General features: G+C 37.5%; 1 protein-coding gene across 27 annotated transcripts in view; it reads right to left on the bottom strand.

Annotated features, from left to right (window-relative positions):
- Positions 1-1,477: 1,477 nt before the first annotated feature.
- Positions 1,478-18,667, bottom strand: part of NRCAM (neuronal cell adhesion molecule) — a 165,891-nt gene continuing 148,701 nt past the window's right edge. For 23 of the 27 annotated variants that reach the window (XM_087764179.1, XM_087764195.1, XM_087764187.1 and 20 more), the window contains 3 exons: positions 16,690-16,821; positions 14,317-14,395; positions 1,478-3,838 (listed from right to left, as the gene is read on the bottom strand). In XM_087764179.1, coding sequence (XP_087620305.1) covers positions 3,601-3,838; positions 14,317-14,395; positions 16,690-16,821 — 449 coding nt within the window. In that variant the 3' untranslated portion in view covers positions 1,478-3,600. Of the gene's footprint in view, positions 3,839-4,409; positions 4,468-10,645; positions 12,504-14,316; positions 14,396-16,689; positions 16,822-18,667 lie in introns of those variants that run through there. The other 4 variants (XM_087764192.1, XM_087764200.1, XM_087764201.1 and 1 more) reach the window with 2 other exon arrangements.

Raw genomic sequence — 18,667 nt, 5'->3', positions numbered from 1 at the left:
ACCAGCCGCTGCTTCTGCCAGCTCTCTTAAATGCTCTTTCCTAAGGTAGCAGGAGGGGGAAGACTGAGAGAGGGAGGGAGGGAGACAGAGACACACAACGAAGGACAATTACTTTCCAGAAATTACTGAAATTTCATCCTCTTCCTGCTTTTCTCCCTAATTCTTCTTTCAGAGAAGAAAACACTTCCATACTGTAGACAATATTTCTTTATAAATTATTTCTCTAGTTTCTGTCTTAAAATGGGCCAGACAGCACATGAAGAGAATTTGGTTCCCAAATCTTCTGCCACTTTGCCTCTGCTATGTGGAGCCACAAGGAAACTGTTTTCCTAGGAACAATGCGAGAATAGAAGATTACAAGAAAAATTACTGTTGGGGTATCCTCTTTAATTCCCTCCGGATTTGTACAATCACTTCAGTGAGAATAAAACCAAAAGCAAAGGTATATCACTAAAAGGAAAATGTAGCAACTATACGTATTAGTACACTTTGGGGAACATGCACAAAGAACGTATGTGTGTCTCCAAAAATGGTAATCATCGTATGAAATCTTTTGTCCCAACAAAGCCTAGGGAACTCAGGCCCCTCTCTTCAGGAATTATTCTTTAATCAAAACAGAAACAGCTGTATTTCGCATCTCCCAGTCAATGCATATTGCTGGAAAAATCAACAGATACCCGTACAAAAAACCAGGCAGCCTGGTATCTGAAGGTGCCAAAACTGAGACTATGCAGATGATAGAAGCTGGAATAGCCAGGGGTTTCCGGTGACACGTAGGTGGCTCGAAGCCTGACAGAACGGCTTCTGATTCAGTGATAAAATCCCTCTTTCAAGCATCAAGGCCAAACATCAACTTTCTGATGTATCTCCTGGAGCATCAGTATCTCTTGGAATCCACGGCTCTCCTGCAGGCTTCTCTGCGGAGCAGCTGCCCTCCTGCCCAGTCTGTTTCCATTCGTACACAGAATAGACAAGATATGAAAAGAGCATTGCAATGGATTTTGTGTACTGTAGATGTTATTTAAAACTCCCTCACTTCATGTACTGTTTAAAACAAGTGCCCAGAATTTTGTATGTCAGATAATTCCTTTAGGACACAAAATCCTGATTTGGGATCCTATCTGAGGGCTCTTAATTTCAAACAAACATTCTTATTTTCTCTTATTGACTCTCACAGGTATGGAACATGACTGTTCCGTTTTTTTTCTTTGCATAAATATGACTAAATAAAGCATCCATCGAAGTAAATAGCAGGAGATTTCAATGGGAAATAGTCAGACAAATTCACATCTTTTCAAATGGTAGCATGTAAAGATATGCAACTTTCCGTAAACAATTTGGTTGCAGTACATAAAGTCCTGTAACGTCATGGGACCAACTTCTGCCAGAGTTGTTTCGTGCTTTTTTCCACGTTGAATTCTTAATTACACGGTGAATCAGATGTGATTTTTAGTGCTAGTGTAAACAGAACAAACAGTGAGATTTTAAAACCACATTTATTTTTAATACAAAATCTGTTGCACTATTACAGAAGTGAGCCTGTATGTTTACCCCCACATGCACAGATAATTCAGCATCTACAATTAAATACGAGTAAAATTATATTTCTCTTTTACCAAAACCATCGGCAAATCTTATTAAGAAATGTTCTCTTTGTGCTTCATAATCAATGTTTATAGAATTCATTTCTTATTTCGGTTCCCATTAAGAAAACTGATCAATGGAAAGCTCAAAGGTGCTAAAGAAGATTACAGCGAGCTTACATTTCTGATTACTTCAGTTGTGCTTTACCTACAGTATATACACGAAAGCTGCGAGGTCTGCTATGTTCTAATGTAATGCACTGGCAAAAGCTTTGAATGGTTCAATTAGGAATCTGCAGTAAATAAGCAGAAGAGTTCACTATTTCATTTTCACAGCAAAAAAAAAATATATATTTAAGTAGATGCTTTAAAATACCATGCACACCATTGGCTATATTACTTCTTCCACAGTACAACATAAGCTTTCTTGTTTTATTTGTCTGTAACACCTAGAAGCATATAGCATCTACGCTCTAAGTGTATTTACAAATTCAACAAAATATCTACATATAAAAAGCTTACTTAAAATTAAACTTGATGCAAGTTATGAAAAACCAATTTATTGGCAAATGAAACTGAGCATTCCTTCAACCATAGGTTGTTATAAAAATTTATATTTGGAGGTAAACATTTGATTGATATAGTATGCGAGAAAATAATTTTGTAACCGATAATGGTAATCCTTTACCACTAAACCATATTAGCACTTGTCAGATTGAATTCTGTGGTTCCGAGCGGTCACCCCCACGCTGCTTCAGGGTGTAGATAATTACAAAGCTGCCACACTGATCAGGCCGGGACACAGAGGGAAATGTGCTCTCGCTGGTGTAGTTGGCTGGTTTGGTTTTTTAACAATTCATTTTACAAAAGCTTATACCTTGCTGTGTTAGTAAATAATTTAATTCTGGTTGTGTTTTGTTGTTTTTTTTTAAATCTTCGAAGGCCATGAAAACACGTTGTGCTGTAACCGTCCAGAAAGCATTTATTTTATTTTTAAAGGAAAAAAAAATCATACTCTTCTTTGTGTAATTTAAAATATTTAAAACCTCCCATTTTTAGCACAACAGTTTCATAACACTTTTTTTTTCTTCATGTTTTTACTTTATTTGGCAATGATAGTAGTCCACTAATCACAGTTTACTGCACCAACTGATTTAGTAGTACAGCGCATTATGGAATGCATATTGTATAAAGGCACTGAATGTATTTTGCCCTGTGTTTTCTGGAATATTTTCTCTCATTTTAAAGTTTTTCTTTCAGTGACTGTACAAATTCCAAAATGCATTGCAATGCGTATCTTTTATGCCCTAAAATCAATCCAATGTGTTTTGTTGTAAAAATAGAACACTGTACTGCTGTAATACTTGATAGATTGAAAAGGCTATAAAGTAATAGGAGCAAAGAGCAGATAATAGGGTCTCATTAAGCATCAGCAAATGCAAGTGTCATACTTAAATCATTTAGCAATTATATACTGTACATACTGTTCCTAACTGTCTTGCAAAAAGACATATGATAGCTAGACATTAAGTCACCAATTTCACAGCAATGTCCACAAAGACATTGAAGTTCTATATAATACTACTATAACACTCTGACAATGAAAATGGAATTCATACCCAGGGATTCAGCTGAGGACTGCATAACAAATTGTCGAACCATGTTTTCATAGTGTACACGAGATTATCTGTGAATTGTGTAGCATTTTTTTTCCATGCATTATACTGTATTTTCAACAGGAAACAAAATTATAAGTCGATGTTATTGTTTGTGTCAGTTCCTTCTAAAAAAAGTAAAAATACCCAAGTGTTGAACAAAATTTGAATTTCGTATTTTGATTCATACTAACATACCACTTAATGTGTCATTATGCTGTGTAATTGTATTGACCTGCATATTCTCATAGCACAAACACCTTGTGCTGAGGAGCTCCGTTACCTGCATGTTCATAGTACGAGAAGGAGGATGTACAAGTGCTTTAAACAAACAGAGGATACAAGGGGATCAAGTTCTGTGGTTACACAAATGAATTCATGGCATTTACAGGAGAAGGAGCCTCAGAGCTTTCATTTCCTTCGGCAGGTTCTTTCTCTTTTTTACCACTATATTGTCCAATAAAGGAGCCATCCTCATTGAACTGACCATTTACACCTTCTCCATAGTCAACTAAACTATCATCACTGTCTTCTTTTTTCACAGTTCTGTCTGAAGGTGTCCGGCTTCCTTTTTTTAGAGGTTTATGATCCTCTGCATCGCTGGAGACACAAACAAACAAACAAAAGGAATTAACTGGTGTATTATACATTAAGACAAAACCAACCATGCATGCAGAATTTGTAAAAAGCATATGTGCAGCCCTATAATCCTTTAGTAAACCCACATCACATTGTAGAGACAGATCAATATGATGCAGTTGACATGAACACATGGTGTAGGAATGGTTTAAACAGAGAATGTCTTCAGTGGAGGGAGGGGGTTTTGGGGTGGTGGTTTTTTTTTTTCCCCATCGTGCATGACTTTTCAATGATAAGACTTGTGCCCTTGGCTTGGAAGCAATTTAGATGCTACTTCAAGCATTAAAAAGTGGGTTGTAAAGCTATAAAAAAAAAAAAATTTATTTGTTCTCCAAAGTAACAAGCTTATGATATGCTGTGAAGTTAGTCTGTTAAACTTCTTAATTTCTTTGACTCCTTGAACATGAATGAAGAATGAATTTGGTTAAATGAAATATACTGATTTTCTTTACTAGTATAAAGAAAACAGAAGTGCTGCATTTCAAATAATTTGTTACATAATGCAGGCCAGACTTGCAATTTTCAACCTTACCTTTCAAGAGACCTACATATTCCATTAAAAGGGTGCAGAAGAAACAAATGAAAATAGCCTAAGAAGAAAAGCAAAGTCCATATCCTGATAGTGATCAGTATTTTATCAGTAATATTTTGCTCTTAAAATTGCTATAACATTTACTGTATATAGGTAAAGCAACAATTTAGCTGACAGTAGCTACAGTTGAGCAGTTAAGAGCATGCTTAGTTTTTTTTCATTACTTATCAGCTCAGCCTCCTTATCCTAACCCATAACTGATCATGTTCTGACAATGATGAGGGTGATTTGGAGGACAACAGAAAAAGGGAAGGAAAGAACGGCAGGGAGGAGAGAGCCCTGTAGCAAAGCACTGTGGTCCTTCCCTTGTCAGTGGAAAAGCTGCAGCACCATCAGCATCCCCAAATAAATTTGCAGCTGTGGTAAGCTTCTATTTCATGAAATAGATGTAGTTGGGCTCTTTTCATAATCCTTTACACCACACTTCAGTTTCAAGATGAAGATTTCAGCAGCAGCTCTAAAGCATTTCCAATTAAAAACCACTATTGCCAGCTGCACTTTTGGGTGCAATTATTTACCTTGTCTTAAACAGAACACGTGATTTTATTTGCATATAGGGTACAAAGGAGTAAGTGATTTTTGTTTTTTTATTTAAAGACTCACAGCTTATGAAAAATATAAAGAAACGTATAGAATATCAAGGAAATAAAAATATATTTACAATATCTACAATATTAGGCTGAATATATATTCAGCAAATTATTTTAATTGTGTAATTCCTAAAAACAAATACCTTAGTTCTTCCAATAATTATATTTTCTATTTTTTTTTCTAATGAATATCATTGAACACCCAGAGAAACCACATATATATAGCACATACAAGGTCACACAGATTATATTGTTAGCTAACAAATGCCCTGTGGAGAAACATTTCACTGTTGCTAGAAAACTATTACACCAATTTCTCATCAAACTGCTTCTCCTCATCTCATCACATTTTTTGGAAGACTCCAAGGTATCACGTTCTACAAGAAGTACACCTCTAATATGCATATACTTAACAGAAAAAGCATACTAGAGATTTTCTTCTTCTATGCATACACAAGAAAGAAGTGGCAGGAATATCTATCTTACTAACATGTAAGAAAACCTTACTGTTTAAAATACACAAAGGCAAAAACTCAGAACTTGACTGTATCAATCTTGACTTTGTTTTTAGTTATTGCGGTGTACATGGCATGAGGGTAAATATCGTATCGTTGATCTTCTGTGCTCACTGATATTGCAAACACATGGGCTAGTAACATTTAAAAGAATGCTACTCCAAAATTTCAAGCATCCAGCAGCAAAGTGCAAATATTTGTAACACTGCAAACACAAGCAGATTACAGAGACGTTACTGAAGAGAGTTCATTCTGGAAGGACCCTATATTTAAAAGGTTGAAGACAGAATTGAGTATTTAAAAAATCGCATGCAACGCAGTTTCTCCATTGCCCTCATCAGAGGGCATTAGAGTCATTGCAACACGTTATACAAACCAATTGAAGACCAGACCCTCACTTTGAAGCAGTACCAGGTCCTGCTCCCACAGAAGAATGACCTGCAGTGGTTAATGCTTTCTGGGTAACAGCATTTAGTAAATAACATTGCACATATGGTTTGCTGTTTAATTTTAGATGAGTAGCTTCATAATTGCTTACACCGTAATATGTAGGAAAAGAAATTAAAATTGCATTTGTACCATATTCCAGCTGGTCAAGAAACTGTGCAAATATTCCAAAGTGTGACCCTATCCAGTGTAATTCACTAGGCTGAAACATACACTAAATAAATAATACACTGTCATGGTATTAAAAATATCCACATTTTTGTGTTTAATCCAATATGAAGCTCGATTTTCATTTATAACTTAGATAAATCTGGGTACCGGAACTTCTGCTCTTAGGGTTTTTGTGTTTGCATTTTTGAAAACAAAGTTTATTTATAAGCCAAACAATGAAGAAATACTTACACAGTTGGTTGCATTGTGTCTGTGATTTTTCTATATTTTAGTAAGGATGCAGGTTCTACTGTCTGTATAATTAAAAACAAACAAACAAAACTGCAGATTTACCCAGGAGTGTACCTGCACAGAGGCGGACACTGGTGTAAAAGCACAGTTATGGCAGATGGAAAATCAAACCTGAATCCGGGGTTTCCCTCCCTTTTTGCACTATACAAGTCCAGAAAGTTCTGCCAAGACTCTGGCAGTGGAAAAAGATGTGGGATTATCCAGGGTGCTTTCCACTCCTTGTTCAGGAAAAGGAAATCTATATCATGGTACCATTTATTTTTTATCAAACTGGATTATGACTCTTGTATTAGATGAATACAATGTTTTGGGTGGAAGGGAAAGAAACTGAGGAATAAAAAAAAGCAAAACAACAAGCAGGAGAGAGAGAAATAAAGTGAAGACATCAATGTTTTGGACAGCACATTTGTAACCCTGGGGGTGCAAAAAACAGAGAAGGGACCCTGGTGCTCTGGGGAAATGAATGTATTTTCTGTTTGCCACCAAGAAGCACACTGCAAAAGCCGCTGAACTGCATTATGAATATGGATGCCCAAAGAGCTATAGAACACTTCAGGCTGTAGAATATATAATACTATATTGCAAAAACATGTTAAAGCCATAAATTTTTATACAGTATCGGCAAGATTTGCTAATCTTGCTTACAATTGTTCATAAAACTATTCCAAAATGCAACCAGGATAGATCATAATTTATTTTAGTTCTTGTTTGTGATTTTGCTTGCTGTCTTTTATACTACCTATTGTGAAGGACTTGGGGGTACTGACAGACGAAAAGCTGGACATGAGCTGGCAATGTGCACTCACAGCCCAGAAAGCCAACCGTATCCTGGGCTGCATCAAGTGTGGCCAGCAGGTCGAGGGAGGTGACTCTGCCCCTCTACTCCGCTCTGGTGAGACCCCACCTGCAGTACTGCATCCAGCTCTGGGGTCCTCAGCACAGGAAGGACATGGACCTGTTGGAGCGGGTCCAGAGGAGGGCCACAAAAATGATCAGAGGAGTGGAACACCTCTGCTATGAGGAAAGGCTGAGAGAGTTGGGGTTGTTCAGCCTGGAGAAGAGAAGGCTCTGGGGAGACCTTATTACAGCCTTCCAGTACTTAAAGGGGGCCTACAAGAAAGATGGGGACAGACTTTTTAGCAGGGCCAGTAGCAATAAGACAAGGGGTAATGGTTTTAAACTAAAAGAGGGTAGATTCAGACTGGATATAAGGAAGAAATTTTTTACAGTGAGGGTAGTGAAACACTGGAATGGGTTGCCCAGAGAGGTGGTAGATGCCCCATCCTTGGAAACATTCAAGGCCAAGCTGGATGGGGCTCTGAGCAACTGATCTATTTGTAGATGTCCCTGCCAATTGCAGTGGGGATGGACTAGATGACCTTTAAAGGTCTCTTCCATCCCAAAGCATTCTACAATTCTATGATTCTATGGTAATATCTTGAAATGAAAAATGAAGTACAAATTGGGTTGACTAAAATTACAGTGGAAAACCGAAGAAGTTTTGGAAATGTGTGATGTAAGACAGTAAGTGCTGGGAGAGAACAAAACAAGAGGTGAGAACGGGTATGAATTTTATATTTACATCAGACAGCCATGAAAGTTAAGTCTATGGATACTTTTACTATTTGTTGCCTTACAAATAAATTCCGTATTACTAGTTTTTTAGGGATGAAAGTTGCTCAGTGAAGACTGATATGTACCAGTCATTTTGATAAATACGGATATGTACCACACACATTTCTTGTCCTTTTAGTGGAACAGTGTTTAATATTAAAGTGTACTCTAAAAGCATGATTTAAATATTTTTCATAAACAATTGCTAACAGATGAATACATGTTTCTTTTTCTTCTTGGTTTAATGAAACACATAGCAAACTCGAAGCTAATGATTAAGAGATATGAAGCATGGAGGTGACAATAACATGTGTAAGTCCAATGTACAAACTTATTTTTTTAAGAAAAGTACTTCCATTTCACAAGCTCATCAGTTATTGTAAGAAATATGTACCTTGAAATCTCCTTTCTTCTTTCAACTTTTCAATTTTTCTTCCTTAGATATGGGTACATGCAGCAACCAGTCAGAATGGGGAAGACATTTACGATGTCTCTGCAGTCCAGCAAGCAACTAGTTCCCACTAAACTTTGCCACATTCATGGACATGCAAAAAGACTCAATATATCGTTAGCAATATACTACTTTTCCTTATAACACAACTGTCAGATGAAAGGCAACATAAAACAAACAAAATGGGTAAAGCATTCTGGGCTATTGGACCCAGGAAGAGGATGCAGAAGATGAAAACTGTTGGCCATAAATTCCTTCTTCTGTGCCCTCAGGTCAACAGCCCAGAAATGCTGAAGTATAAGCAGTCATGTAAAGCCACAGAAGTACCTTACACTATGGCTTCCCTGCATGCTCCAGGAGAACCTCTGCCCCAATACGTAACAGGTTTCTGCTCATGCTCCTAAATTGATAGGACTGTGCGGATGAAAAATGCTTTCCCTGGACACTTATGCACCTGTATCAATCCAGACTTCAAAACATTTTACTGTTTCTAATCTAGCTAAGACATAAGCACATCTCTGTCAGTTTTCTGAGTAGTTTTTCTTTAGCATCTCTGTAATACTCAATCTTCAATCCTGGCAGAAGCTGGAAAAACTGGGAGATTAAGCTCTGGCTTTGAATGGCAATGGGTTGAAAAAATTGTTGTTAGTCAAAGAACCTGACTCACTCCTTATGAAAATTTTAAAGAAAAATCTGCTTGAGAGAAATTCAACCAACTTTCCACCTTTGCTATTTCTGGTGAAAAATTATACAAAGGGAAATCAAAGCACTCATTTAAAAAGTAGTGACACTGATATTCAAGAATTAAAATAAGAACTGTCAAAGAAAGCACGTGTGTGTAAATAAGACCACTACCAAATCCAATCGGACTATCCAAAGACAAAAATTCTTCAGGCAGTTCATTGACATTGTCTCTTGCGCTAGAAGGGACGAAGCTTAGAATTACGGTGCTGAGGCTCAAACCATTGCTAGGTCCCTCTGGAAACAGACCTAAGCTGCAATAAAACTTGAATAACTACAAGAGAAAAAAAATACTGTTGTAGTTACAAACTATATTCTCATTGTTAATCAACCCAGAACGAGAAGGAAGAGTAATATATTATCTAGCAATCTCAGAACTCTTCACCAACCATTTCCAGAAAGTCTCTCATAGCATATCCAAGAATTTCTAGGAAAAATATGTTGAAGAAAAGAGGCAAAATAATTCAACAAAATGAGCAAACATCATGCGTTACCACACTAACAGTCCTACTACTGTAGTTGCCTTGTCCTGTTTGATCTTCCTAAGAACATTTTGCAGACTGCAATGAGACGCTAGACTTTCATACTTCCCACGAAGTTAACAAAGAAACGCATGCTTGCAGTCTCTCCCTACCCATGAATCCACAGGTGTGTAGATGCCATAACTTCTTAATTTCTCTTCATTTAGGGCCCAGGATGGAAATTTAGGCTGATTTATACACCTACACTGACCTGAACAGGAGCTCTGGATAGTCTTTAATTTTAATTTAAATAAACATACATTTGTGGTCTTTCTCGTATTTCTTGCAGATTCTTAGTGTAAGTATTGACTGTCCACAATTTACTATCTCAGTCTTCTACAACTCAGGAAACCACTAGGACTGTCATGCAGTTTGCTACAGAGGCACTGTTTTCCCTTAAAAGTGCCGGTATGCCTCCAGTCACAGGAACATAGTGTACCCAGTCATTCTGCGGTTCCTGAAACACCTGCGGTTCCTAAGCCATTATTTCCTTCATTAGACTAATATGGCAGGAAAATCTGATGTTGGTTGGTTCTGCGAAGGTATGCTCTTTGATGAAGCTGAAGAGTGCAAAACTTCAAAAAAGTCCAAGCCATACCAAGAATACTGAGAAGCCTAGAAACTGAATGTGACAAAAACCTCCCCTAAAATTGAGAGCTATGACTTCTCTAGAATATCTTAATTAGTCATTAAGATTTAAGTAATTTAATAATTTAAATCTTATTTTGAAACAACTAATTTTCTAAGCATTGGGCTTACTTGTCCAGAAATATTGAAATTCATTCAGTATAAATTTCCAAGTCTTTCATTCTTCCCAGTTCCTGAGAAAGGAGGAAGCAAGTCTATGTTCTTAGAAAGTTCCTTTTGATGGTCTGCTGTCTCTCTGAAAATGAGATGTCCTTTCGTACTTGGCATGAAATGATTGTGAGACCTTATACTTTCCCTTCCCTCCTTTAAACTTCGGAGGAGAACGAAAGGAGCTGAGACACTTGTGAGGACAAGAAAATGAAGAGCTTCCAACAGAGCTCTTTTTTTTCAGCTGACTTAAGGAGTGTTTGTGTTCTGAGAAATTTTTCATGATCTGGACCAAGGATTCACCAAATAGCTTGCCGCCTGTGTATGGTAAAGACAGCAGCTTACATTTTAGATCTAGCGATGAGGTCAAAGTACGTAGCCATATAGCTCTCCAGGCGACAGTGAGGCATGCCATATTTTTAACAGTGAGTCTAAGAGAATCCTCAGCTGCATCATGGATAAAATTAGCTGCAATTTTACATAGCCTGCGTTTCCTCTGCATGGCACCAGATGGGACCCATTTCTTTTTGAATCTGTCTTGTTCTTCCTCCAACCATATTAGCAATGCTCTAGAAGCGTAAGTGCAGTAGATAGATACTGCGAGCTGGGCTGCAGCTAGCTTGAAAGATCTTTTAATAGCTTCTTCAACCTTTCTATCAGTAGGATCTTTAGGGACAGCATCCATATTAGCAGACACTGATCGTACAGAATCACCAGTAACCAGTGCTCTGTCCACCTGAGGCAAGGTCCCCCACAAAGCAGCTTTATCCACTGGAAAAGGATAGAGCTTACGTAGGACTGCCGGGGCTTCATGCTTTGCCTCAGGATTACCCCAAATCCTACAGACAAGATCTTCCACTGCCGAATGGATAGGAAGTGCATTATCTACCTTGCCTTCTTCAGAGGGGACAAGCAGTTCTTCTGAAGCACATTGAGATTTGGAAGATTTTAGCATTAACACTCTTTTTATGTGCTTGAACAAATAATTCTGATTCTCCATGTCAAACTTACGCAGAGGATCTGGTCCTTCTTGGTCTTCTGTAGGGGACTCAGATGACATCTCCCCATCTTCAGCAGATGACTCAACCTCCAAGGCCTTGTCAGCCTCAGATTTCTCCTTCCCAGAAGCTGTTTCGTCTTTCAAACTGTCCATATGGTCAGACTCAAAAGTCTGGGAACTGCTCCCAGTTGCTTCTAGAGGAACTACTGGAACTTCTGTAATTGGTACCCTGGGATGCTTTACTGAATGGGACCTAGCCTGTGCCACAGAAGTTATACTTTGTCTGGCTGCTGTCAAAGCATCCTTTAAGACAGTAGCTAGCTCAGGCAAAATTACAGATTTCATTAATGAATTCTCTTCAGATTCAGAGAAGTGAGTAGTAGTAGAAGGTCTTACCTTCCTGTGGTAGGAGCTCTGAGTGTCTTCTGAATCTGAGCTGTAGTCTGGGGTCTGGCTGAACCAGTGCTGGAGAGAAGAATGCTGCCTTGCCAGTGAGCCACGAATTGGATTGCAGCTGAGGGGTTGCTGGAAAGGGGATGGCTGTCCTGCCTGAGAATATGAGCCCTCCTCCAACCCCATTATCTGTTGCTCAGAAGCATGATGTCTAGAGCCATGCCTGTACTTCCATTCGTCTGACCTCTTTTCCTCTCGGCAGAGGGAAGCAGAGCCAGAACTAACCCTTGTAAGCTCTGAAGACTGCCTAGCCCTCCTCCTGGTGTAGGAGGTCTCTGATCTGGTGCTGGAGTATTGATCCCCTGACCTTCTGAAGAAGCTGGATCTGTCAGATCTCACACACTTTGCTTTGGTAAAGACAGGGTCTGCTTCAGGAGAATTGGCACAGCTACCTTTTCTTTTCTTTTCCTTGTCCAGTTTCTTTCCTGTCCAAGCAGACATGGACCTGAAGTGATGAAAAAAGTTCAAAATACTCGAATTCCTAGATCTTTCAAAAATAACTTTTTTTTTCAAGGGAAACCCTATACCCTTTTTCCTCAGAGAAGCACTGCATCATGACCAGTGTCATGTGAGGCAGACAAACTGGGAACTGAGTGACTGCAGTGATGCTGGGCTGCAGAGAGGGTGCCAAGACATCTTCTGTAATCTGACTGGTTGCTGCTGCTGCCCTGTCTCTAAGGAAAAAAGAGGAAAGCCCAATACAGACTAATTACACAAAAATACATTTTAGAAAGGAGTTTTTGCATGGTAAATAGGATGAGCTCTTTCATGTGAACAAGTCTGAAAGCTTGGCATGCGCCTGTCCATATTCACCAGACATGAGGTGGATAAATGCATTATAAAATAATTTAATAAAGCAGTAGATGATTCTATAGATTAACTCAAGCCACTTAAATATGGAGACATAAATTCAAATCTTACTACAGGTCACACATGAAAGCAGACTTGAATAGTCTTATTCTAGGCCTGAGAAAACATGTATTGAGGTCATATCATTTGTACAATTCTGTACAAAGGTCAGTTTCTGCTGCTGAAAGTTCCAAGTATTGAAAAACAGAGGAGCAATAAGGCAGAATGCAAGCTGGACTGCCTAGGAAAACTTATACAGTACTTATTTACATCTGCTTCCAAGCATTGCTTCACTCTTCCCTTTTTATCAGCTGAATGTAATTAATCCATATGCACTTAATGCTGTAATAAAATACTATTTATTCTGAACTCATTAACCTAAGAACAGAGTATTGTATTTTTTAAAAATCAAGGAAGAATAAACAGAAACTGCTCTTTGGCATTCAGAACTAAATCTATTCCAGTCAGATCAAGATGCACATTTCCCTTATATGAAGAAGCTATGGCAACAGAGTATATCCTTCTTGAAAAAAACCGATTTTTCTATGTACATTTGTAAATGTCACATCTTCAAAATAATAAAGGGCTTTTACAATGCTTTTGACACAGGAATGCACTATAAAATCTATTGTAGCACCCACATAAAATATAATGGTATTGACTTATTTAGGAAATAACATTATTTCCTGTACTAATCAAAAAACAACAGATAAAATACTGCTTATTTAATAAGCTATACTCATAATCGTTATATGAATAGACTTGCCATGGCATGCTTTTTGTGATGCTGGGAGATTCGGCTAGACTACATTTACAATAAAGGAAGAGAGTCAGGAATAACAGCTGTGTTGCATGCTTTGAAGCTGCTTGCTATGTATCTTGTACTGAAATACGTGAAAGGGAGATTTGTTTTTTCTTGTAGGACATTCCTTCACCTCTGTGTATAAAATCACCTCCTTGTTACTGGATTAGGTGTTAGTACTGGCAGCCATTTTATATGCATTTGTTTTCCAGTCAATGTAACACAAGATTGTCTTTATTAGGCTTCAATTAGAAATGTATTTTCAAAAACTGTAATGCTAAATGTGCCCTAACTGAAAGGACACTGCACCTGGTATTTTAACTATCTGAAAGATGGGTTTGTAAATAAAGATTTCTCACTTTGAGACAATTGTGTTTGAATCTGGATTTTACCTTGCATTAGTGAATGGCTTATTCTAAGCTTGGATGTTTTAATTTTTTTTTCTAATGGTGTCATTGAAATGCTATCTATAATTCTATACAACCTGGTTACACAATCTTTGTCAACATGGAAAAAAAAAGTTAGTTTTGAATTAATAAGTGTGATATTATATACAGTAGATGTGTGATATGACCAGTGAACATGACAAACCACATCAGTTGCTCACCTGTATTCACCAAATGTTCCATCATCCTCCTTCATAGGTTGTATTTCTGGATCAGCATGTGCATCCTCCTTTTCCTTCACTAAAATATTTGAAATAGTAATTTTTATAATGAAACTGCAAGACAAGAAACCTTAAGACCCTAATTTCTCAAACTGATCACATTTGGCAGGAATGTGGTTTGAACAAAAATAATTTTTTGAACTGGGGCCTTAGGCTGTTACATTTTTTCTTTTGAAGGAAAGGATCTTTTAATTAGTTATAGAATTTTGTTTTCATTCAAGTGCAAAATACTGTATGTCATTCTGCATTACTAAAACTTTTTCTTCTTTTCATTTCTAGCACTAAAGTTTTGTTAAAAATCCTATTGAAATACTTTCTTTACTTATGTTATTAATAGAGCTACTGTTTATTGAAATCTGAATAATTTAGTTTTACTTATCCATGCTCTGTATTTCATCTTGATATTCCTCTCATGCTGATTGATAAAACTGAATCAGATTCACCTGTGTTCACTGTCAGTTTGTACACTTTCTGCTTTCATTTCATGCACTAAGACTCCAGGGAATTTTAAATAGCATTTTAAGAATTACTAATATTGGAAAAAATAGGCATCGTCTGTTAATTACTTCTTTTCTATGACATGATCAAAAGCAAAGCAAAACCACCTACACTGGAACCTAAATTTAACACAATTATATTTCTTGCACACCCTTGTTATAGGTTTAGTCATCGTTCACTGGTGGGAATAAACCCACGCATGTAACTTGTCCCTATAAAAAAAACTATGTAGCACTGTGTCCTTTGACACAGGAACCTGCTAGTACCTGAGAAGACAGGTGTTTGTATAAGACATATATTCCTGTAAGTCAAGACTGTTGACAGAATAAAGTAATATACTGACTTCTAGAATTATTTTTATTGTTCTTCCCTTTGCCTTTTCATTTCTGTTTTTCTGACTACTACTCAAATCTTTCCCTTGTTTAGCAGATTCAGTTATATAATCCAATATACAATCTCTCATCTTTTACTCTGGTAATTTCCACACTAATTTGTACATCATTAGTTTATATGCTGTTATTTAAGATGATATGAATCATTCCTGACAGTATTTTCTAAGTTTATAATTACAACAATGCATAACACCTTGAAATGTATCTGGCTGCTGTAATTTCATACTGAAAGAATTTATTACTTTTTTCCAGACCGTCGGCAATCTCAAGATGACATGCTAAAATTACGACAAAAAAGAGTTAATAACTTTGTGCTTTGCATTTGTCACTATCTGTGTAACAGTACATTTGCAATGACACAAGAAATACAATTAGCTCTAGAGTCACTGCTATAAACAAGAGTACATACTGAATCTGGAAATCTTATATAGAGTCAAGGTCTACCTTTATATATGTGTGTGTATACGCATATGTATGTGTGCATAAAAGAATTAATACCTTACACCTTGTAATTCTGCAGACGCAGAGAAAAAAAGGGCATAGCAGGGATCTCAACAAAGTAATGACAATCTTAGCATCCAACTGCCTCCTGCGCTTTTACTTAAACTGTGTTTTACCCTCTTCTAGATGGTAGCTCACTCCAAGTCCTCCCTAGTCTTTTCAGTTTCATCACTTTACTTGTTTCATCCTCCTAATTTTCCTTCTCTTTTCTCAATTCTCTCCACTAAGAGTCACTTTTCTATATCCTCTGTAATCCCATTTTCTCTTTAAAAAATCCAAATATTAGGAAAAACCTAAGATGATGTCTTCAGCCTGTCATTCAACTCATATGTAACACTGCGTTCCTTAATCATCTGTCTTTTCTCCATGGGCATAGGCAGTTGGGACAGAAGCTTTTTTTACTTAATTTTTGCTGTCACTACAAATCTTTGCTCTCTCTATAAAACAACTAAACCATTAGATTGAGCAGAGTAGGATTCTTGTACTTAATAAGGTGATTTTATCTTCTTATAAAAATAATCTGCTCTGCTAAGTTTAGCTATAAATTATTTGCCTATGAAGAGGAAAAGTTTTAAGTGTTCACTGACACTAGTTTTCAGAAGTGCACTGGTCAAAACAAGCAGAAGAAATTAAAACAGAGTATGGACCACATATCTCAAACAAAGCCCAAACCTCTCTAGAGAGGTAATGTAGTAATATGACCCTCCAGGAATGAAGGAGATACTTTTCTTATGCTTAAATGGATTGAGGTTTTCTACCAACAGGCAGATTGCTCCTGACAAGCCTACCAAATGATGACTGATTTACCATATACTCAATGTAAATGTAAACCAGAAGCAAATGTAATTTCTCCAGTAAACCGGAGATCTGTCTTAATGGATTACCAGTAGATGATTTTTACTCTCATTGTTATATATCATACCTGGATATTTGCCACCCTTATTCCTCCTTATGAAGCAAACAATCAGTAAAATCAAGATGAGAAGAGCAACAGCACACATAAGACCAATGAACCATCCTTGAGTAGCGATGTCTACCTGCCGACTTGCCATTGCTAGAGAATAAAAGAAGAAAAATGAGATGTTTTGCTGCATTGAAATTCTGTGCTAATTCAAATAGATAATAGCCAGTATACATTGTTCATTAATTAAGGAATAACATTCACTGTGAAAATTAGTATTAAAAAAACAGTGATACTGTATTTTGTGAATATTTTCATTATTTAAAATCTTTCCAAGTACACGTGCATAGAACTTACTGTTGAGTACATAAGAATTCTGCAAATATTTAAGCTTAGCAACTACTTTGCAAAACCTGTGCACACACTACATTGCTTTCCACAAACCTCAAAACTATTCTCAACCATTTTACATTAATTAAACTACTGAAATGAAATTGCAAATTATAATTCACACAAACACGTCGACTGCATTCTCAAAATGAATAAAAAGCCAGTACTCATTAGCTAAGGCACTCCCATTAGTCTGAAATGGGGAAACAGATGGGTCATTCAAGACCCTAACATTCAATTTCAACTAAAAATCAAAAATGAAGCATCCTTTAAAGCCTTATTAAGCATCATGTTTTCTTCCTCTCCTCAAACCCGTACCTCATCCTACAATTTATCATGATTGCCATGATTTAGCATTAGTGAGGACTTAACACAATGCAATTGGGAAGCCTTTCCTTGGCACTGTTTCTCTCCAAATGCTGACTCTAGCTGGAATATAATGTAAATGATAAGCAAACTACACAGGAAACACTACAGTCACTAATAAGGACAGGAATTATTTGTGCTGTCTGGGAGCTGGATCCCTCCTACTGGTCTCCAACCCAGTAGGAGGATTTTCCTGGTGAAGCTTATTTTCTACTCCCCTGTTTGGGAACACACTACAGGCAACTGGCCTTAGGATTTGCTGTTGGGAGAAAGTGGGAAGGGTGAGAGGAGTTAGGGGTGCGTGCTACAGAGAGAAGAGACAACATCCACCCAAACCTATCTTGTTCATTCTTCACCTTCTCCTCCAGCCCCGAAACCCAAGAGTTTGAAACTCTATGAAGAGTTGCCCAATAGACCCTCTCTATTTGGGAAACAGAGACAAAGATCACCTTCCCACATGAACAGGGAAAGTCACATGCAAAACACTTCCTATGCATAACTCATATGGCATTTTGGTTCAGGATTTGTTGGTTTTTTTGGCTTCATGAGCTAAGGTATTGGATTATTCACAGCCAGTACATTACCAGGATTTTAGTGAGGATCAATAGTACTTCAGATCTCAGCTTAATAGACACTCTGCACTAGGACCAGATTATATTTGAGACCTTCAGTCAGTCTCTTTGTTCAGATGCTGTGAGTACATCAGCTTTCATGGCACAACATGTTTCATCCATATCTGCTAGGGAAGGTCCATAGACTTGCTTCCACTGAAGTGGAAGAGACAATGCATAAATAGCTTTACACAAAGAAATGTGCAAGTCCCAGAGCCCCATAAAGATTTCCACCTCTCCTTAGAGAATATACGGTTTTAAGGGAAGGCTCATAAAAAACATATTAGAGAGAACCTATTTTCAATGGAGCATTGCCTGTTTTCTAGCCACAATTCCAGGGGACAGAGCATAAACTCTTCCCCTTACAAAACATGTTGGATGACAACTGGAAACAGTCCCGTGCTGGTGCTGTCCCTTGAACAATATCTGAGCCTTGCTTGGCACACAGCTAGCTGACAAGAGACTGCACTGGGCTGGCAAGCACACTAACAATAAAATGTAACAATATTCAATTATAGGCCAGAATTCAAGCCCATGTCTCAGTGTTATCTATTAGTTAAGACAGAGGCTGACACAGCTAGCTTGGAAACATCAGCTCTCAATGGTCCCAGATTCCTGAGGGTTTTCCACGG

Source organism: Nipponia nippon, unplaced genomic scaffold (genome assembly GCF_047370975.1).
Source record: "Nipponia nippon isolate SJK-2023a ecotype South Korea unplaced genomic scaffold, ASM4737097v1 scaffold_3, whole genome shotgun sequence".
NCBI classification, from domain to species: Eukaryota; Metazoa; Chordata; class Aves; order Pelecaniformes; family Threskiornithidae; genus Nipponia; species Nipponia nippon.
This window is presented reverse-complemented; position numbering and strand designations above follow the sequence as displayed.